The following is a 23,851-nucleotide window of genomic DNA, read 5'->3' as shown; positions in this document are numbered from 1 at the left end:
GTTTAACAAGATAAAAGATAGGTATGTATAATGCTTATATTTTAAATTAAATTAGCACAAAATCACCCTTAACTACTTTGGTGTACCTTTGTATTTAGACTAAAGAATAACTGACCTATTCAAACACTCACAAAGAACCCCTTTAGAATGTGACATTTGAATATAGCTGTTCCAGGAAATTATGCATTTTTGATTGCCTACATTGCTAGCAGTCCAGTTTAAAGGACATCATGGACATGAGCCACTTTCATCTGCCATCCCACAGGCAGCTCTGCTGAAAGCCCATACATCTCTGAACGGAGCCACCTGACTGGGATTCTCCTGTGAAACACTGTTGATTTAAGCAGGACGCAGAGGGGATGATTGTGAGCAGTCACTTACCACTCAGAAGCAAAGTTCAAATGTTTCACGTACTCTCCTAGCACCCATTTACGTGCAACACACTGTGTGATGAAAAAATACCAGAGGTACCACCACAGCTTCTCCCTCCATTTCCTTCTCTTCCCTTTCTGCCATTGCAACATACTTTAATCCCATCTTTCTGTAACACAACTGTCCTGTGCATAATGGTGCCAGCCTGCAACTCTATGTACTGGCCAAAACAAAGAAAGATTCAGCTCAAGCATATTTCCAATTAAAAAGGCTGTTTCTCTGTTGTTCAGCCCTCTCCACACTGCACCTGTTATTTTAGACCAACAGGTACTGTACTTTTCGCAGTGTTACGAGACTCCTGCATGATACGGCACACGGAGTTCAGCTAACCGCACGAGCAGCAGCCTATGGTCCCTTAATATTTAACTACCTTCTCTGTAATGTCAACGATTTCTTACACTCATACATATGATGTACACAAGTTAAAGAAAATAAAACGAGTTCTCATGCTGCTTCGTGGTAAATGAAACACTCCCACTAAAACACACTTTTTTCTTCTTTTTTTTTTAAAGTGTTTCTGTTGTTTCAAATAAAAACTATCAATATTGTACAGACAATGTTCATCTTCATCCACTTTCCAGCAACTTGCATGTATTCTGTTTCTCCCCTTCTGACAGGTTCTGTAGCCAAACTTTATTTTCTTTAGCCAGGGAAATATGAACACAATTTTAAGAGGAAAATCCAGAGCCATCTACAGTGCCTCAACATTTGCTGGTCCTTCACTGTCAATCCCCCAAATATCCCTTTAACAAAATACAACGTCCTGTTTTCAACGCAAGCAGTTTCCACTCTATTCAAGAGCATGCTGACAACGTACTACACTTACTCAACACTCACTATTAAAGATAAATAACAGACAGGACTCTTAGACCACAAAAATCTAATCCTTCTCAGGTCAAATAACTTTAAATTTCACTCACCTGCTCCTAACTTGTATCCGACTAGAGAACATCACATTTAAACAAAAATATTCTTCAGAAAAACACCTGGTCTTTATCTCCAAATACATAGCTTCCCTGCTTGTTTTAATCATTAATCATGCTGCTAGAATTGTTTATTATAATTAAAATGCACAGCTCCATTTTCCAGCCACAGGTTCATATTATGCCTTTGTCTGCTAGCCTAAAACCAGAGCCCACTATATGCTAACGAAGTAACCTTTTCAGATCCAGTGAACTAAAAAACCCACCCTCAAGGACCTCTTCTATCAGTAAATAATTTTCAGCTATTTTTCACAATTTTTCTTTTGTAAAAGCAATGAGTAATTTGATGTAGTACTTCAAAATCAAGTTCAGGACAGTCACATACAGAAATAGAAAACAAGAATGATTAAGAGACAGGGAAGAGTGCCTACAGGCAAAAAGACTTCAACAGATTTTTTTCTGCCACAGCATCAGCCCTTTAGGAGATAATGCTGAGCTGTTCTTTTTTCATCACCCACTACAATGCTGAAAATATTTCAGCTGCTGCTTTCCAGAAAACATCCCCTTGTCCTGGAGGTGTGCATTTATTCTTATAAAACAAAATGGACACTTCACTATATTAAAGTGTTTTTCATTTGAACAGGGTAAGTCTAGCAGAGGTCCAGATTCCTCTGCATGCCTGGCTTACTTTTAATTGCACTTTCGGATTTCCCACACATTTTATTCAGCAGTGATTTTTTTTTTCACTTCCAAATCATTGATAAAGACACTAGATGGCATCTGGCCTGGGACTGTATTCTTTCACACTTCTCCTAGAAATGCCCAAGTTTAAAAAGGGTCATCCTGCAAAAGATTTACTTGTCAAAATTTGCAAGGCACATTTTAATCCACTTATTGTGTTTCATGATAGCATGTCATTATTTTTAGAACCAAAGATGTAGATCAAATCTCTTACAATACATATTCCCGTAATTTACTTAAAGACCAAGATCATGCTTATTTAAAGCAGACCTATTTTCCATAGAACTACACTGAATGGTACAAGCTGTATTCTTATGCTTTTTTTTTTAAATCAGATGAATTAATTTTTCCTTTATTTTCTTCCCCATGCAGGTTTTTGGCTAATGTGTCTGCAGCTCACCATTTCATTCACTCTTTCGGAACATCAGCACATGACCAACTTTCTCCTAGGTTACAGCGATTTTTCCAAGACTCTAAAATTAATAAAAAATAACAACAGGCTAGAGATTTCATCTGCTGCTCTTTCAAAATCACGTGCAAATTACTGAGGTTCAATAACTAATTTTTAAAAATGCTATCCTTATTCAGTATTGCTCCACAGCTCCTCCCATACTACAAATGCCATATTGTACCAGCATCAAACAGGGGTGAGAAGGAAGGCCAGAAATTTTCACTATCCTTAGTTCGCCTCTAGCACATACCGCAGAAAGAGATGACAGGTTTAAAAAAGATGCCAGCTTTTGATGGCAGTAACTGATACAGAAAACCTAGGAATTTTAGAGTTTCTTTCAATTTTCTCAAAAGACACAGACCTCTGATTAAGTAAGGAGAGTCTTCATATCTGTTACACGAAACCTTCACACATTTTGGGAGGATAACACTGACATGCAACCCTACAGGAGGATGCAAAAGGGATAACTTCTGAGACAATCTCCTATTCTTCTGAAAATAAAGCTGAAATAGTGGATATTCCCAGAAAACAAAAACAACTTCTTAAAAGCTAAGCTTTTCTTTCCATATTTCTTGATACCTTTTTTGTTTTCTCAACCGCTTAGGCGTTATAAATATTATAACTGAAAACTTGAAAGAACAAATGCAATTTTCACATGTGATGATCACAAATGTCAAATATTTTGCAGACACGAAGACACCTCTTGCCTAACAAAGAACAAGAATCAAAATTGTTGTAGTACTTTAGACAACACATCATGATGAAACACGAATGATGCAATTAAGTGCTAACTTTAGCATACTGCTAGCTCCTTTTCTTTGTCCCCTTGGTGTTCATAACATTAAGTGGAACCATTATGCGTATTTCAAACAAAAAGCATCAAATGAGGAGTCTAAAGTTGATGGTAAGCTTCAACACTTAATTACATAAAAGTCTTGTGACAATATGGCTTTAAATCCAAACACAATAGTAGGGGGAATCATGCAGTTAACACCCATCAGCCCTGAGCAGTGGAGCGCTATAGTTCACAAATACTTATTTTGGGATAAAACTTTAAATTTTATTATCTATGTATTGTCCACCCAGCATAATAAATAGTTATGAATTCATTTTATTTAAAAAAAAGCTTATCTAAATATATATATATTTTAAACAGGAATTACAGAAAGAAATGCAGTAAGAAATATCATTGCATGCATACAGCAAAGTATTACTTCGAACATTTAGTTTTTGAAGACAACATAGAAACGAACATTTAGTTTTTGAAGGCAACATAGAAACTCTGAAAAGGGTGAATAATCAATTGGTCTATCCAACAAGGTACACTTACATCCTCATTCCAGTCCTCTGCTGTCCATTCTTCTATTGAGTTTTTCCACGCTCCTGTTGCAATTTGGGAAGGAAAGAAAACAGTTACAAGCAAAAAGGACAATGTCATATTTTAACCCTTCTGCTTTACAGGTAATACAGTTTTCATTATTAGTGGAATAGAAAGCAACGAGATGGTGGTTGGAAACCAGGAGAAGCTCTAGAATATATGCCTGCAGATTTAAAATCCGGGGAGGGTTGGTTTTTTTCCCTCTATTTCCGATTTCAGGAATTTCTTAGCCACTATGGTACCAGACATAAATTGTATGAACACATCTCTGCAACCAGTGATTAACCCCAAACATTGGAAGAAGTTCCTCCTATGTCCCTAATAAGAGGGAGAGGTCACTCAGCCCTCCCATGGAATCTCCCAGTTTCACGCACAAATTCATACAGACCCTGAACAAAACACAACACCACCACCTGCTCCAGCATCCACAATCCTACTTCCAACATATTCAAATTCCAAGCTGTGCCCCTGGAGGCTCCTTTCCAATCTATTAACTCTCTCCTCAGGGCAGAACAATACCAATCCCTTCCGCTGCTAAAGCAATTTTATTTTAAAACATATATATATTTCACATAATGGCAGCAGAAGAGTCAATAAGCTTCCACTGTAGCTGCAAAACACTTCTTCCCATAACTTGTGGCAGAGCTTATTTGGTGAACGCTGGAGCACAGGGCACAGTCTAAAACATGTGGCAAAGGGAAAACTACAGGAAACGACCCTACGGATGCAAAAACCTGATCCCTTCCAGAGGAAATATCAGGCATAGACATGCAAGAGCAGTAACTGGACTGAAGGCCTTGCCCACCAGTGTAAGCACAAGGAAGGTCATCCCAGAAACAACCAGAGCCTTCATCTGAACTACATGACCATGAGCAAAGAAAATACCAGCAGCAAATTTCCTGCTACCACCACCTTTGATCAAGTACAAAAGCAAAAGAACGACTGCTTTAATCATCTTTTAGTTAACCAGGAACCCTCTGAGACGCACTCATCCAGGAACAAGCCCCCTGAAGACAGCATCAAACCCAGTGCGTACTAATGCCATCACTACATTAGTGCATTCTCTCGTACACCGTTACAAAGCAGCGTCTTGGGCAGAGGTGGGTCGAACGGCACTAATCCAGTGAGGCGAACAGGCCTACCACGAAGACAGACGCGTGGTGAGGAGAAGGGAGGGGCTTGATACCTGGGAATCCAAAATTATTTGGCAGGTCCCGAGCAAGGTAACATCCACCCTGTGTTGGCTCTGTGGAGCAATATAGAGATGCCTGAAACATCTCCTGCTCGCATTTTGCCAAACAGCCCCTAACCAGGAGGTTTCCACATGCTGCAAAATAACTAATAATCATACCCGAGCACAGCAGAATTACCACAATGCCTCAAATTTCTAGACTAATCCACACACTTTCCTAGAAATATTGGAAAGGAGGAAAAGCCCAATAAGCAGCAGTTTTTAGAGAAATAGTTGTTTTTCTTTCCCGTCACCTGATCAGCACAGGATCCATTCCTCTGATATTTCGTCTTTAAAGAAATACATCCTGGTATTTGCCCTGCTTGTATTTATCTCCCATCAGTCAGAGCAAGGCCTGCCTCTGCAGAAGACAAACCCTGTGCTGGTGCCAGAACTCTAACAATGGAGCTCAGAGTCTGCTAAAACAAACACAAAAAGAGCTCCAACAGACCAAACCCAACACTTGAGCATCCCCCACCACCACTGAGACTGAACCTGTTTGGAATAATGCTTGGGACGTTTTCCTGACATTGAATTTAAAAGTTTATCTGTTGCTCCTGCTTATGAATATGGTTCTGTGCATTTAGTCTTTTTAAATACTGAACACAAATTCACCCTTTTATTGGTCTACCCAACATGCTAAGTTTATTACTGTTGCTTATCAACACTCTATCTTCCCAACTTAATAGTTCCGGCCTCCGTTATTTCACTGCTCTTCTCTGCATTAAATCCAGTTTGCTAGCGCCTTCCTCCTGCTAATGGGATCCTATGTCTGATCTTGCCACAGGTGCATCAATTTCCTTTTAGTCCAAAATCCACCCTGGCATTGTCGCAACTCCCTATTACCCTCTTCCCAGCCTTTCCCCCATGCCTGGCAAAGCATCACAATTTAACAGTTCTCTATTTTCCACCAAAATTATGCTTTGTGTTTTCAAGGATCCTTGTCATAGCAACTTCAACCTAGGTGGCTACCTGTGACTCTTTCCTGTTTCCCTTTGTAACAAGTTCAGTTTTGAAAAGTTATAAAGCCAATAAGAAGTATACAAAGCTTTTTGGGAAGCCTTCAGCTATCTTCCTCCAATTCCTCATTTCCTGACACACTATTTTTCTTTTCCTTTTTTGGAATAATCAGCCACAGATATTAGCCTCAAAATAATTTTATTTTGGTCTATCCCAAACTTATGTACTAATCCTTTCCTTCTGGATTACATTCACGTTCTAGAACGACCTGCAGCTTTCCTTAAAATGCTCCTTCCGACTTTTACAGCAGTGCTAATAAATAAATAAATAAAACCAACAAACTTCCGTATAACTTCCAAGCACACAATTCCCTTCTTCCCTCTTAACAGTTACACTATAATTTTTCTTTCCTCTCATTCTTCAGTTTCAGAGTGATTTAAGGCTGCTCACAACTAAGATAACAAAGGAAGTTTTTCTGTGAAATTTATGAAACTCTCTCAAAGTAGAGGTATCAGTAAATTACCAGAATACAATACCATTTTTATAACCTACTATAACACCACCAACAATACAATTTATTTACAAGAACTGTTGTGATTTGTCACTCAGGACCTCCCACTGCCTTGTACATTACAAAAAAGACAGGAGAATGAACACTCAGCATGCCTGTAAGAAACTATTAATCACACTGTTCAAATTTAGTTCCTTTTGCATGAGGATTGGTCATTTTGTTTCCCCACCACCTGTTCCTTCTCTTTGCTTTTCAGTTGTACACTACTTCTACAGAAATTAGGATGCAGGAAAACCAATGCTGAATTATTTGGAATACAATTAAACTTAAAAGTTAAGAAACATTAAAGACTTGCCATTTACTCTCTTTTTATTTCAACCACAACACTATATTTTTCCTGCACAGAACCAGGTATCTTTTCTATAGAATTACACAATGGTGCACCTAGAAACACCTTTCATTTCAGCTACCGCAATTCCTCTGGCATGTGCAACAATTCAGGATAAGAGGTTCTAGAGCTCCTTCAGAGCAGGTATGGGGGTAGCTACATCTTGGAAATAAACACTGTATTTGTTTTTAGTTGAAAATGTTGATGTTGATCATTTCCCAGCACTGGCTTAAAGAGGAAATAATAAATACTCAGAACTCCACAGATTTTATATTTGCATGATGTCTTCAGAAAACATTTTGATAAGTAAATTGGTTTTGTTTCTCCACGTAGTTACCCAGTTATCGCCTTTTTTAATGTAGCTACAGCTGAAAGACACTCATTTTCAAAGTAGCTAGTATGAGCTAATTTTGGTTTCTTTCTTTTTAGATGAAAGAAGAAATGAGACTCGGTAACGAGGAATAAACAGCAGGATTTCCATCTTGCTCATCCTCTGCGTATACTCTCATCTGACATCTTTCATTAGCCCAGTACAGGGTTTATGGATTTCCACATATATATTACCCTCATTCACACCTTTAGTAACTCCACATTGGGAACTTACTTATTAGTGGGACTGTTGGTTTTGTAACTAATATAACAGCATTGTACATTAAGGAAAAAAAAAAAAAGCAAAACATTGAAAACTAAAATTTGTGATCAACAAGCCAAATCACCAGCTCAACACTGTACAACCTGTTTCCAAGCCCAATACCTTGTCTGCCACTCTTTCCTCAGAACTGCTGCTCCCATCTTCCTTCCCAGCACTCTCTCTTCTGTTTTAAAACTACTACTCCCACTGCAGCCGCCTCTAATAACTCGCAAGATGCTTTCCATCACAAGGGTGAATGGCTTCCCACTTGGACAAAATTAAATGACTCCATTTTAAAGCCTACTCTTTTTAAAGAGATCTCTTTTTTTTGCCTTGGGGACTTTTTTCAGACATTCCTACAGCTTGTCTAAAGAAGAAATACCATAAAATAAAACTCTCTTCCTATAGTCATATATATAGAGACATTTTTGTTTTGTCAGTTACAGTGCCTTTTCTATTTGCATGGAAAATAAACTAAGATTGACAGCAAAACAAGTACTTAGCACCCAAAAAGAACATTCACATTTCACTAGTTTATTTTAAATTTCTACCAACCAAATGATTTTGCAGGAACTCCCCACACTGACACTCATTCATTCATACCCCTAAGAACCATCAAACTGATGGGGCCAGGGAAAATTCCCAAATGCCTTCTCACAGCTTCCTCTCCATACCATGCTCTCCAACTTCCACACATGTCTTCAGCTGTGTTACCAAAGTTCAGTGCAGTTCTCGGTGACAAGGGCACCGCCTAACCGCAAAAACACACTTGGCATCCAAAAAGAAGTTCCACACATCAGCTAGCACATTTTGAATTTCCACCAATCTACTTGCTCAGCAGCAAACTCCTCGTGTAGACACAATTGTACTCTTGCTCAGATCTGTTTACCCACACCAGGCTACTCTTACTCCTAGGCAGAATTCTTCCGTTACTGAAGACTGAGGAGATGCCTGTAAGAAGGAACGGAGGCGGCCATAGGGGAGGCACACGATGGCTACTCAGAGTTAGCAGGGAGGGTCACAAAATATTCGAGCTCACTTGGGATGTGAAGCACAAGTCAAAGTCAGGCGTAAGCCACAGCCTTACAGTTGCGTTCACTAATTGCTAACCAGTGAATTTTCTACCTCTGGTCCAGTCTCCTCATGTCTTTCTCATATGTCTTTTTGCTTTAGTCAGCTGACCTTATTGCTTTTGCACTACTTGTAACAACACATCATGCCCTCTGCTACCATGGAGCAAACAAGAGTCTCAGTATTCCTAGAGGAATTTTCAAGTCATTAGGTGTCCTTCTAACTCCTTATCTGATAAACTCCTTATGAAAAACCAGTATGAGTGAAAGTAAAAGGTGCATTTCTGTTTGCGCTATAGCACCAAGTAATTCCAAAAGTAATTCCTTGGAAAGATGCCTTATTTTGCAAAAGAGCTCCCTTTCAATAACCATTAATATACTCAGGGCCACTCTCCCACAGTGGACTAGAAGGCACTTAGAGTGACAAGAAAGCTGCCTAATAAGCCCTCCTAAACTCTGAGCCTGTTACTGTCTTCTCTGATTAAGTGGAAAATGGCTTTTATAAGTTTAGAAAACCGCATCTCAAGTGGCTCACAGCAGAGCTCAACAGAGCACACCCTGGCCTCCAGTATCAGTCTTTTTCTTGCATACTTTACACAGGGCCTGATGAAAAATCACCTGACTATGCTTCAGCAATGAAAAGATGAGAAGAGTTATCCTTTGCTGGGGTTAAAAAAAAAAATGTCTCTCCTATCACTCAGTGGTTCCCAAGTGTGGACAATAACATACATTAATTTCTCCATCCTGACACAGGCTTTCCTTTGTCTTCATCTCCTGTCACAGAATATGGTATGCAGCAAGGTATCCTGTTTTCCCAATCACAGACAAGCAGGTCACATTCTTCGTTTCTGAATCACCATGAGACCACTGTTAAGTGGTTCCTTTCCAAACTATGTCTCTTGCCTTTAGTCAGAAGTGCGTACTTGACATTTGAAATTTCATACAGAAATACACAGCAGCCTCTATCTTCAGAGAGGCAGGCTGCTTTTTTGGCTTCCATTCAAGTGCCTACTTGTGCTTTAGTTAATAATTCTTCTCTTCAAAGGTGGCGGATCTTGGAACTCTCCTCCGTCCAAGAGACTCACCTCCTTGCATTCCTGCGTCGTACAAGTGGGGCTTCCAAAGCCATCCCAGTGTCACTGAGTGGATTCATATTTGTAAACAGTTTTTCTTTTCTTTTTCTTCTTCTACTTAGATATTCACACCCTATAGACCAGTGCCTGTGGACCAACCACTTTTAGTAGTACTTACACTCCTTAATCACAGTAGGTCAGCTCTTATGCAGTACTTAAGATATCTAAACAGGTCTTCAGATACAAGGTTCTTCCAACAACTCTTCAAATCCCTTCGTCTCTCAAGGGATTGCTAGTACTAAAACCAAAAAATTGCAGATTGCCTTCCCTTCATTCTAACCAGATAGTCACTCAGGCTGCAGCATGTTCTCTGCACATTAGTAGCAGATAAGTTACAAAAATGAACTGCTATCTGTGTCATGTGAGATGTATTCACATTTCCAGAAGCTTACTGAACACTAACAGGACAGTTATTTTAACTGTGATTTGCTACAGGTCTTCATTCCAATCCTTCCACTTCTTCAAGCATCTTACCAGTTCCATCATCTGCATCATTCTGACCAGTCTCCCAAATCTCTGATTTTGTCCCAAAGCCATCAGTGGCAGAAGACTCCATATAGTCTGCAGGGTTAAATGTCCTAGAGTTTTAAAAGTTGAGAAATGGAAGAGAACACATGGGTCATTCAATGAACACAAGTGTCATCATTTTTAGCTGAAGCTCTATTAGATTGAACATCTCGATTTCCACATAAAATATCTCGAGAGTTTTGGTTTCAAAAGAAATTTTTTCTCTGTCTGCAGACACAGATAAAAAAGGGAGAAAAGAGAAAAGAGAAGAGGAGAAAAAAGTGAGGAGACTGGGAAAAACAATACTGTAGAGAAACTGAACCATAACAAAAAATCCTGAACAAGCACTTAACAGCACACCTACTCCTCACAATCTTATAAAACATTAGTTTATATGCACAATGATAAGCCCTTCTCAGCTGACAGTTTCTCAGCAGGTGGCTGACTGATGAGAAACCAGTATCATGTCCTTTCAGAGCAGACCTGCGCAGGACAGGAGTCGGAACATCAGTAAGATTATTTCAGACGGCACTCCTGACACCAATGCCAAAACAGATGCAGCTAAGAGGTGAAAAACCTCTTTTCAGTTTATTGTCTACAAGTATGAACAAGAAGGATTATCAGAGAAGTAGAATGAGCCTTCTGTTCATCATGACATCACTGACATTACAGGAAATGTCATTAAAGGCAAACACAGAGTGAAAGTAGGAGGCTACACTTCCATGAAGCAACTTATTCCAACAAAACTGAGAACAAATTTTAGAGCTGCTGAGTAACATATTTTCATCCTGTTTTAGGGTCCATGTATGTCCAACAGCTAAAGCATGAAAAAAAGGAGAAAAATGAAAAAACAGGAGAAAGTTTATAATCAGTAGACTTTCTGTTTTTATATAGAACTTGCACAATCTACTTAATACGGAAACAAATCTGTATTTAAGTTGACCTAAGACTATACGCACCACACAGAACTTTCAGCCGCCAAGGCACTATGTGGCTGCTATTGATAGGCACAAATGGGTCTCCAAGTTTGAGATACTAATATAGAGTGAACACACATTAGGTTTGTATAGGTGTGTCTAGTTAGAAACACTGGTTTAAGACAAAAATAATCCATTAACCATCTAACAAATTTGTGAACTTTTGCATCCGTATCAGTTTATCAAACATACCACAATATGATACGTACAGTGGCAATATTGTCAATTAATACTGCCACTGAGTTTGATCCTTGCCAAAATCTGCGCTCTGTATGTTTCTTACCCCATGCCTTGGGCTGAAAACCTCCCCGCTCCTCTCACTCTGCCACGTCCAAACCCTAGGAGAGAAAATACCGTTTAACAGCAACAGCAGAGGAGCCGCCAGTCACTAGTCTGTCACATTAGAAAATACTGTGGTTGAAGAAGAAACTACCGTAGTTGAAGTTAAATATCATTTATTTCCCAAATATCATCACAGGATAATTTGTTTTCCTAACACATGCAAGTAAGCCACGGCTCCTTTGTGACTATGCATTTCACAGGACTTGCAAGTCTTTGCCATCTTTTCTGTATCTAGTGAAGTAGCTCCAAATGCCAGAAAAGGATTTGCCTAAAGAACCATTCCATATGAAACTGCTATTGCCAAATCATTAGAAGTTGTTCAAAATATTGTCTCTCCTTTCTCACTCTTGCCTAAGATGCTCTAGAATCCCAGGCTCCCTGCGTACCCTGATCTCTCAAGAAATTCCCTGTCACTCCCTGGTCCAAGGAGAAAGTTTAAATACTTCAGTTGTTTTCTTCTCTGCCTCAGCCCACCCCCGCTCTCCTGTGCAACCACACATTCCTTCTGCTTCCCCCTTAATCACATTTACTGACATGAAAATTGCCCAGTTCAAATTACTCAGCTTCCCTGTCATCACCCACAAGAATATTCATTTCTTTTTTAACAACAACAACAAATACTTGTTGCCTCCAATTTCGGTTACCAGCCTCAGTTTACAAGCTTCTTGATATACTGCATGGCTTTATTTTTGCATGTTGCAAGACATGAGAATTTTTGGTATTACTTAACCATCCATAAAGCACCTGTCTATGTAAACTGTCAGAAACGATTTCTTATATGCGGCATATATCTACATAGATTTTTTCCCCCATTTTTAAGGACCTCATCATCTGAGGCTTTTCCAGCTTGTTGGTTTTTCTGAGGAAGACCATGAATATTACTTTGTATTACAAGAACAGGAGGACATCAGGAGCTGCAGACTGAGAATGAAGCGATGTTTTATTTTAACAACAGTTATGTGGTAATTGTAAGTCACTAAGCAACTACAAATTGACCAGAGCACAAAAGTTATAATCCTAAATCACCAATACACTGGTTGTCCAAAGATCAGAATTACTCATGTCAGACTGTTCCAATTTGGATCAAAATTACCCCTTATTTTCAGGGGACCATCTACACTGAATAAGGGCAGTAGCTCCAGGATGTGGTAAAACCAGTTTAGGAAGTTCTTATTTTAATGACTTTAATTTCCCTCCCCTCATCACTCCTTCTTCCCCTTGACCTAGTTCGCTGTCCAAGTGTCAAAGGACATTTCTGGATCTGTAAAATGCCTGCTACCTACATTTTCAAGGACTTTTTTAGAAGCATCAAAATAGCAGGACAGTTTTACCCACATTTTGATTAGAGAGTTTACTCATATCCTACACAAGATGACAAATGCTAGCTACAGAGGAACCATAGAAACCTGCAGAGGAAGGATTCCCATCCAGCAACACACAAGTGTTTTGGTGGGACAAGAACACAGAAGAACTGAAGGGGGACATCACCCAGCTCACTAGAGATGAGCCCAGGCATGGCATGCCAGTGTCAGGGGTGAGATCGACAGCCCAGCTCAAGTGCGTCTACACCAATGCATGTAACATGGGCAATAAACAGGAGGAGCTGGAAGCCACTCTACAGCACGACAGTTATGACTTGGTCACCATCACAGAAATGTGGTGGGATGACTCTCATGACTGGAGTTCTGCGGTGGATGGCTACAAACTCTTCAGCAGGGATAGGCGAGGAAAGAGAGGTGGTGGGGTGGCTCTGTAAGTTAGAGACTGCTTTGATTGTACAGAGCTCAACAATTGTCATGACAAGGTTGAATGCTTATGGGTAAAGATGAGGGTGAAAGCCAACAAGGCAGACATCCTGTAGGGAGTCTGTTATAGACCACCCAACCAGGATAAAGAGACAGATGAAGCTTTCTACTAGAGGCTGGCAGAAGTCTCACAATCACTAGCCCTTGTTCTCGTGGGGGACTTTAACTTACTGGACATCTGCTGGAAATACAACACAGCACACAGAGGAAACAATCTGCGAGGTTCCTGGAGTGTGTGGAAGATAACTTCCTGACACGGCTGGTACGTGAGCCTACCAGGGGAGGTGCCTCACTAGACCTGCTGTACACTAACAGAGAAAGACTGGTGGGAGCTATGGTGGTCGAAGGCCATTTTGGGCTTAGCGACCATGTATAGAGTTCTTGGTTTGAGGTAAAGTTAAGAGGGGGGCCAGCAAAACCACCACCATAGACTTTTGGAGGGCAGACTTTGAACTGTTCAGGACACTGGTCGAAAGGGTCCCTTGAGAGAGATTCCTGAAGGGCAGAGGGGTCCAGGCAGGCTGGACATTCTTCAAGGAGGCAGTCTTCAAGGCACAGGAGCAGGCTGTCCCCATGTGCCGCAAGACGAACCAGTTGGCAAGACGACTGGCCTGGCTGAACAGGGAGCTCTTGCTGGGACTCAGGAAAAAAGGAGGTCTACCACCTATGGAAGAAAGAGCAGGTGACTCGAGTACAGGGGCATCATTAGGTTGTGCAGAGAGGAAATTAGAAAGGCAAAAGCCCAGCTAGAACTCAGGCTGGCCACTGTTGTAAGGGACAACAAAAGATTTTTTTACAAATACATCAACAGTAAAGAAAAAGATGGCCAATGAGAGTCTCCATCCCTTACTGGATGCGAGGGGGAATACTGCCACCAAGCATGAGGAAAAGGCTGAGGTACTTAATGCCTTCTTTGCCTCAGTCTTTAACAGTCAGACTGGTTATCCCCAGGGTAGTCAGCACCCAGTGCTGGAATATAGGGAAGGAAAGCAGAACAAACCTCTCATAATCCAGGAGGAAGCAGTTAACGACCTGCTATGCCACCTGGGCACTTACAAGTCTGTGGGGCCGGATGGAATCCACCCAGGAGTGCTGAGGGAACTGGCAGAGGCACTGGCCAAGCCACTCTCCATTATCTATCAGCAGTCCTGGCTAACAGGGGAGGTCCCAGATGAGTGGAGGATAGTGAATTTAACACCCATCTAGAAAAAGGGCCGGGAGGAGGATCCTGGGAACTACAGGCCTGTCAGCCTGACCTCGGTGCCGGGAAACATTATGGAGCGATTCATCCTGAGTGCGCTCACCAGCCATGTGAAGGACAACCAGGGGATCAGGCCCACCCAGCATGGGCTCATGAAAGGCAGGTCCTGCTTGACCAACCTGAATCTCCTTCTATGACCAGGTGACCCTCCTGGTGGATGAGGGAAAGATTGTGGATGTTGTCTGCCTGGACTTTAGTCAGGCCTTCGACACTGTTTCCCACGGCATCCTTCTGGAGAAACTGGCTGCCCATGGTTTGGATGGGTGTACGCTTCGCTGCATAAAGAACTGGCTGAATGGCCAGGGAGGCCATGAGGGAGCTCGGGCTGTTTAGTCTGGAGAAGAAGAGGCTGAGGGGGCACCTCATCGCTCTCTACAACTACCTCAAAGGAGGATGCAGTGAGGTGGGTGTTGGTCTCTTCTCCCAGGTAACTAGCGATAGGACAAGAGGAAATGGCCCCAAGTTGCGTCAGGGGAAGTTTAGATTGGATATTAGGAAAAATTCCTTTACTGAAAGAGTGGTCAGACATTGAAACAGGCTGCCCAGAGAGGTGGTGGAGTCCCCATTCCTGGAGGTGTTTAAAAAATGTGTAGATATGGCACTTCGGGATATGGTTTAGTAGGTGTGGTGGTGTTGGGTGGATGACTGGACTCAATCTTAGAGTCCAATCTTTTCCAACCTATGATTCTATGAAATCTGACACTGGGTCAGGCCTCCCATCTCTACATTTCCGCCTCTTTGCTCTTTTCACAATTGGCTGGAGAGAGCACAGAGGTTAGGAAAGAGGTAACAACAGCTGCAAACTGGCAATGGCCATCCCTCTTCACTGAGCCCAGGAGTCAAGCTGTGCTCTTTGCTCTGCCATAAGCAACGGTGCCCCAGATCCTGCTGTAACCAACTGAAGGAAACTCCGCGTCTGAACCTGCTTGCTCAGCCTACCTATTGTACTGCTCTTCTCCCCTTCACACACCTAAAATCCCCAACCTGAGAAGCTGATCCACGGCATAATGAGGCTGCAGCTCTCAGCTGCACAGAAGTCAGTGCACTCTGCATTATCTTTCTGCCCCAGTAAATAACTTTTTTTCAGAGCAGAACCAGCTAAACAAGTTTACTTGGGAACACTGCAGGGGCCATCTATGTAATAAATTTATTTCCTACAGTTATCAATACAGTATTAAACACCATTTACTGAAGATGCACAGAAGACAGATTAACAGTTTTTTCACAAGCTCAGCTACAAGATCAACTGGGAGATGCAAATCACAGCAACAGTCAAGCAGAAATATTTTTGAGTGAGGTGGACATTAGGTGCAGAGAGATTAGCTGGAACAGCTAGCATGAAAGTACAAATAGATTTTAGAAGAGGAGGTAAGTCTCCCCAGCCTCCCAAGTGCAAATGCCTGACAGAATAACCTTAGCATATTAAACAGATGATGAAATTTTAGCAAGTGAGGCATATACAAGATGACATACCAGCACAGGCACAACAAACTACTGGCTAAAAAGCAGCAAAAAGAACCTCTAACAATTCTAGAAATTTCTAGAAAGAAATCATGCTGTTCCTGAAGTTTCATGCACAGCCTTAGGCTACTCGCCAGCAAGGGGTTTTTTATACCAGATCACTTTGAAAATTAATCCTGAACCTGAATTTCAAACAGATTCCCTTAACTTCATAGAGCTGTGTCTATGTTTCCTGTCAAAACTGAAATTAAATTAAGTTTAATCCACAAATGCAACAAAAAGAAATCTAACGAAGACAAAAGGGAAGTACCAACCCAGTGAGATTACAGAAAGCACTAAATTCAAAGCTAGAAAAGATGCTTACGAAGAACTAATTCAAAATATGGGACAGTAAGTACTCACCACTGAAAGACCACCCTAATTCAGAATCTCACCATTATGGTCATTAATACAAGATGACAGTGGGAAGGGCTGATACTCTCCTGACACAACCAGATCACTAATGTTCTTAAATTCTCATGCTAAGAAAACGACTTCTCTCAGCTGCCCAAATTAAAACGTGGCCTTAAAACAATTAGAAGGCATAGTCTTCTAACACAGAGAAGTTAGTCATGAAGCTGCTGTGAATGCCCATCAGGTATTTGCAAACTTATGATGCCTTTTAACAGTGACTAAAAGGTCCGCGAGCCAACGGCGCTTCACATTGCAACTGAGAGCAGGGACCCTGCTCTGACCATGCAATCCCACAGTAACTTAAAATCATTTAAATCAGAACTACTACAGCCAAGGTCTTCCTCATCCATGATCACAAGCTCTGCTCTGTCTCCGGCACTGACAGTTTTGCACGTACTAGTGAGTGAGCACAAAACCACGACTAGAAAACAAAATTATTAGTTCACTTTCGGATCAGGTCTCCACATCAGTTCCCTGCTTGTTACATGCCAGAAAATCAGTCACCTTTACACCGGGACAAGCCACCAAGAAAACATGTTGCCCCCAGCTACCATGCTGCTTGCCCCCTTTTTTCTTTTTTGGCTTGGTTAGTATGAAACTTAGATCAAACCTCTGATACAGTTCAAACACACCACGAGATAGATAGGACCAACTCCTCCCAGCAGTAACAACAGTTTATGCTTGGAACACAAAAAGTATAGCTTTAACACCACTCTACAAAGGTGTGCATAGATGGTTTAGATCGCAATGGTCACTGTTTACAATGGAGAAATTTTTTCCTGCCGTAATTCACAATCAGAAATTCTTCTATCAACTTTTTTATCTACCCACAAAAAGAGAAGAAGTGACTTGGTGGTAGCTCATTAAATCTTTTAGTGAGTTTAAAGGAACAGATTTTCTTACAATCATACAGCATGTGGAGCACAAAAGGAAATGACAGACATCAGGCAAAGAACAAAATCACTGTCCTGCCTCATATAAAAACTCCTAACATTTCTTCACATTCCTTTACACTTGGATCTACAAGCAACAGCCTAAAGTATCAAGGCAGCAGTGCTTACTCATTTCATTTCCAGGAAACCAGAACTGGGGAACTATGTTCAAAGTTGATTCTGATCAACATTCCTGCTACTCATATCCAACATAATTTAAAATGATGAACTACTTCAAACATGTTCTTGTTTCCTTTAATATTTCAACTGTTCAACTGTGTATTGTTGGGGTTTTTTCCTGCTCTCCACCTCATCTCCCTCAGGTTACTGGGTTCGCATTACCCATCACAGTCAATTTACATTTTTCTTTTCTGAAATGAATTCTAGAGAAGTCAATACCTATATCCAGGCAGGTGATGAGATTTTCTACTTCCACTAAAAACCATTGGGAGTTCAAAACGCTCATAAATACATGATCAGGTCTTCACTATGGTACCGTCCATGCATGGAGAGAATTCTTCATCTCATTCACAACATTTCTGCCCCTAAAATAAATGCACACTATGTGGAAGCATGAGAAAAGTGCATAGTACCAAACCCAGATGGGCCTAGCCCATTAACTTAATAGCCTGTTCTGTAGAAAATCCAGTTTGCTGAGCTTGAAGACCTAAATCCTTCCACTGCAACACAGGTGGCTTTATTTCAAAACTCAGATTTTCACACTGACAGGTTTAAACTAGATGAAGACACTTCAAGGTTAAGAAAGAGGCCTAAGAACTGCTGAAAGGAAAAGGAAACACAGACTGGAAGGGCAGGCAACACCCTAGATTTGTGCTTATCTCTGACTACACAGTAACTAAACAGGCCTTGTCTCTGTTCTGGAAAAGCAGAGCCACCCATCCTCCCAGCAGACGATGAGGTGACGGAGGCTTAAGCCTTATGAAGAGATAAGGAGGCTAAGTATAGAAAGCTCGTATTCTAGGTATTCCATACTACCAAAACAAACACTGAAGTTATACCTATAATTCAAATCACTTTTGTCTTATTAGTCATCATAAAGCTAGAAGCACTGGATCAGTTTTATATACCGCATGTACTCTGGTAACCTTTTTTAGAAGCATGTGCAAAAAACTTTCAACTCTAAAGTTATGTTTAAAAGAAAATAAATAATTCATGCTAAAGCTAAGTCCTGGTTAATCTCAAAAAAATTTACATGACACACAGAGCTTCTTAACCGATGCGGAACCAACTACAGCAAAACTAAACAGACTTCAGATTGTGACCTCCAGGTCTGCTCTATACTCATCTTTTAGAAAAATCAACATCCTTACTAGTTATGGCAATGGAAATCCAGAATATATCCTGTGCCAACTGCACAAAGCTTTTAAAACAAGAAAATGCTTAGACATACAATTCTCATTACAAAAGCTCATTTTTTTCAAGGATAGCATACTTATCTAAAAAGTGTTAAAAAAAGAGATAAAGAATACAAGCTGAACTATAGTCAGATATCTACAAAAAGGGTAAGCTGCTTTGCTTTCTTACAGAGCCAGCAGAAAAAAACAAGAGTTTGAAAGGCTCCTTGTCACACTGTTTAAAGTAAAAAACTAAAACACAATATTTTTCCCTTTCCTTTTCATTTCTGTTTTGCTGGAAAGAAATTCCCTGTCAGCATCCACATTTATGGCATGTTCATGCTGCTCTGGAAGAACAAAGAGGAAAAGAATAGAGGAATAGAAGTAAAATCACCAAATTCATTTTCTTTTTGCAAGCCAGCGTTGCTATACATGAATCTGTAACAACTTACATTCTGAAATAAGTCCAAAAGTTCATCTACCTGCTATCCCATTACCAGTTATGGTCAATTAGATATCGAGGGAAGAGTACACAAACTAAAACCACAGTGAAGTTCCTCTGGACGCTCTCCTGGTCTTCAACCATTTGTTGCTCAGACTTGCTCAGCCAAACATAACTTATACACATCAAAACCCTCAGAAGTTTTTTCCTTTCTTAAGGTGGTTCATTTTTAGGATGAAACTGTGAAGTTCCTCTGTGTGTAAATCTTCAGCACCCACACATCTTACCGAAAGGAATTCCTCAGGTTAACTGCATATATGAAGAACCACCTCCGTAAGTTCATTTTGAACCTGTAACCTACTGATTTCATTTAATATTCCCTCATTTCCACACTTGCTTGGAGTGATGTATTGATTTCCCACAGAAATTCTACAGATCTCCACCACACACCCACTCAGCCCTCTATTTTGTAGGCAGAGAAGTCCTAGTCTGCTTGTTCCTCACACCCCACAAATGCAGTCTTCACAGTACTTTCAAAGGCCTTTTCTAGCTCTACCACATCCCTTTCAATATGGGGTGGAGGACAGTGAGACAACCAGACCTGCACTTTAAACTGAAGATGTAAGAATAGTAAAAAACCAACAGCACGAAAACAAAAAAGGTGCTTGTAAAGTTTGTCAATTTGTGTATAACACTGCAGCTCATTAAAACACAATTGCAGAAACACTTCTAGATTCCACTCCAGACAGTTACAAATCCTTGCAACACTGACACACAAATATAATCACTGATGCAATTACTATTCATCAACATTATAGTATTTTTTACATCTATATCAAGCTCATTCAAGAAATTCAGTTCTGAAAAGAAACAGATGGGAAGGCCATCTTAAAAGAAACTCCTTGACTCCTTTACAACCCAAAGTTTCCACCCTTGCACATCCTGTGACATATTTTTGCTTTCTGTTAATCAGTCAGTAACACATATCTACTTCAAATTCCTGATCTCCTGCATATCAGCAACCAGTGGTGTTTGTACACTGTACACCTACTACCCTACAATGTTGTAACAAATGTCACACAGTCGTTAATGGAAGATCTACTGCACAAGGAAGCTAGTGCCTACTGCACCAAGGCTGAAACACTCAGTACCAGGGCTTTTCCCACTCAGTAAACAGCACATTATCACCTCAGTGTGAATCCCCTTTCTGCTATTTTCAGTGCATATGATCTCTTAAAATTATGTTGTTCTACAGTGAAGCAGGAATAAAACAGCCCAGCAAACATCCCCCTAGAAAGCAGCCCGTAAGATAACTCCAGCCTGAGAAGGTAGCTTAAAATAGAGAGAGAGAGTGCGTTGCTCAGATGTTAGCTGACCCCTAATTTTATATCCAATGTCTAGATTCCTACACACACACACACTCTGCATGAAACATTTCTAAAAAAAGCGTTCTGTGGCAATCACCAGCAATCCATTTACTGTCAGCTGAAGTACTTTATCCCACATTTGACTCTCCTATGTAACAGAAAAAAATATTTTTGAATGAAATGGCAGGAAGCTTTTTTTTTTATTATTATTTCTACTAATATCCAAAGAAAGAAGGTCATGCACCCCTGAAATACTGAGAAGCGAATTACACAGCTTTATACAACTCCCTGCAGATTTCAAGGGCTTTCATTATAAAATTAAATTATGTATTTCCTGCCACAGAATACACACTCATAAAATAATGATCCTGAAGTTGTTCAACAGGTTTATCACAGACAGTTGAGAACAATTCATTAAGATACTTTGCTCACATGAATGTACAGCCTGAAATATTTGGTAGAGTGATACAGTAACACTACGTACACTAAGCCAGTGAACAAAAAGTGGCTGAAGTTGTTCCTAGTTCTTCAGTCAGATATGCCAGTTTGATCTGATGATTAAGTGCTTTGGCTTGAGACATACGATATTCATCTAGAGAGCTACAGTGTTGACAACAAAAGCAGTGTATTGTTCACAAGGTCACAAAGTAAAAAACAGACTGCATTCAAAACTAATCTCTTAAGTTTCACCCAACAATTTAAAAAAATCCTACCTTGACGCTTGTAATTTAAGTATAAAGGATTATTTTATAAAACAAATACTGAAAGATTTACATTTCATATATGAACAATGGTAACATACCAAAAACTGTAGCTGTGAACTATACCACAACCTCCCTTGCAAAGCTACCTCTTCTTTGCACACATCAGTTGGTATCTGCTGATTCACAGGCACAACCGAGCCATTCTCGCAACCCTCTAGAAGCTACATGTCTTTGCATCTTTCCACTCCTTCAAGATGCAGATCTGGAGACCATGAAGTCTGTCTCCGAATGCCTCGTTACTGGATATTCCAAAGAGAAGGGAGCCCTTTGAAGGCAGAATTTTTCATGAGTCAGACATTACTTCAGCACATTAGCTCCGCTATGCACTTCATTAATTTAACTCACTTAATACCCACTTCCCCACACCATCTGTACTGTACCTAGGTTACTCATTTTCATTGCTCCTGCTTTAAGAAAAAACAAACCTCTTTCCACTCCAACCTCTGAAAATCCAAACCAACTACACATCCCTTGACTCCACATCAAATCCATTATCAACATTTTTCCTATCACTTTTGCATGATAGGATCGAAGTTGTACCTAAGACTCCACAGTATTCTTTTTCCACAGTTCTCCTCATCAACTCTTCCACACCAAATTCCTTCTCTTGCCAAAAAGTCTCTAAGGTGGCTTGTACTTTCTCTGACTGGTTACTGAAAACAGAAGGCAAGCCTGACAACCAGATCCACCCCAAAGAAAGGCACAAGTACATACCAAACCCCTCCCCAAGAGCCCTACAGATGGAATCTTGTACTCTCCTGCTGCCAAGGTACTTCCTGAGGAGCCCAGCGCACTCCCACTCACAGGAGGCTGGTATGAGTTATCTGGGAAAACAGCTCTCCATAGGCAGAGCACACCAGCCTACCACCCAGGCAATTAATATAAAGGCGATTCGCGACAATTCCTTTAAGTTGTTCTGAGACCAAGACATGACAATGGATAAGGGAGAGAGATGTACCTAAATTAAAGGTGGCTGAAGTGCTTACAGAATCGAAGGATAACCAACAAATGCTTAAGAAGAAGTGTTTAAAGAAATAAATGGGAGAGTTCCATTTCACGACATGAAATCAGTGCGAGTCCCACACCAGTGCCACCACCTCACCTCTCCCACGGCCACGTTTCCCACGGTCTGAAGGCCTGTCTCCTTGATTGTTGTCCACTCCATTCTCTTCAGCTCTAACTGTGGAGAGAGGACAGCTTAAGAGAAGCTTTAGAAACTCATACGTGAGACAACACAGCCATCTGTATTGTATATGCATCTGTATATAACCTGAACCTCAAAAGAAAAGGCAAGATTTTAAAGTGGTCTGGTCAAAAGACCTCAGTCACCCCTCTTCTTTGGAGGCCTAGCTACAAGCAAGTTACGTTTACCACGCTCTGGACAACTGGGAATCAAAATATCTGATAAGAGGGAAACGTCCCCCAGCAGACACACTTCTGCTTTTGGGGGGGAGAAAAAAAGTAGAGTGTTTTGCAACCTACACTATTAAATTAATTATGGCCTTGCCTGTTTAACTAGACAGGAAATACAGCTGCCTTGCACTGTCCTTCCTTGACAATGCGCTGGGTGGCAACAGTGAAAGAATAAGAGATAACCAAGAACACCAACTTTTCTCCTGTCTGACTGTACCACATCCCCGTACAACCAGGCAAACTTCAAAGGAACTCTCATTAGAGAGACGACAACTGTGTGAAGGTGAGGCATTAGAAAAGCACTGCAACTTCACTATTTTGTGGAAAACTCCTGAGGACGTACTCCCAAAGACAGATGGGTCCTTGAAGGGAGGGGAAAAAAAAAAAAAAAAAGACTGGCCACTTAGAACACTGCTGAGATTTTGTACTGCACCACCTCTTCTAAAAGCAGCAACAAAATCATTAATGCTTGGACATAGCGCTGGGAAGAGAATATCAAGATTCGGTAACCATCTGAAAAATCTTTAATTCCAGTTTACAAAAAGTGACAAGCAGCATCTGGCTCTGGCAAAAATTTTGCCCCCCACTTTCATTTTGATGGATCTGATTTTATTTTGTTCTAAGCATAGCTGCAAGTTTTATTAATATTTTTTCCTATTTTGACATTACTCTGTTCTACAAAGATACACAATGTCTTCACTGACACAATATTTGAGTATATTCCAATAACGAATTAGAAGAGTTGTCTATTATTGTAAATATTTTTCCTGCTTTTAAGTGAACAGCTAAACATACTGTTTTCACCCAGATTTCTCTGCTCATCTGCCAGCCTTGTGCAGGGCCTTTACAGGCAATACACACAGCTTCGATACTGCTGACAACACATTGAGTGAAAAAAGCAACATGTATCTAATGGTGATCTC

General features: G+C 40.6%; 1 protein-coding gene across 6 annotated transcripts in view; it reads right to left on the bottom strand.

The window, feature by feature from the left end:
* UBAP2 (ubiquitin associated protein 2) overlaps positions 1-23,851 on the bottom strand; it is a 176,361-nt gene that overhangs the window by 110,836 nt on the left and 41,674 nt on the right. For all 6 annotated transcript variants that reach the window (XM_075447220.1, XM_075447224.1, XM_075447221.1 and 3 more), the window contains exons 6-9: positions 22,618-22,695; positions 11,617-11,671; positions 10,324-10,427; positions 3,878-3,930 (exon numbers count right to left, since the gene is read on the bottom strand). In XM_075447220.1, coding sequence (XP_075303335.1) covers positions 3,878-3,930; positions 10,324-10,427; positions 11,617-11,671; positions 22,618-22,695 — 290 coding nt within the window. The remainder of the gene's footprint in view (positions 1-3,877; positions 3,931-10,323; positions 10,428-11,616; positions 11,672-22,617; positions 22,696-23,851) is intronic.

This window comes from Opisthocomus hoazin, chromosome Z (assembly GCF_030867145.1).
Source record: "Opisthocomus hoazin isolate bOpiHoa1 chromosome Z, bOpiHoa1.hap1, whole genome shotgun sequence".
In the NCBI taxonomy this organism is placed as follows: Eukaryota; Metazoa; Chordata; class Aves; order Opisthocomiformes; family Opisthocomidae; genus Opisthocomus; species Opisthocomus hoazin.
This window is presented reverse-complemented; position numbering and strand designations above follow the sequence as displayed.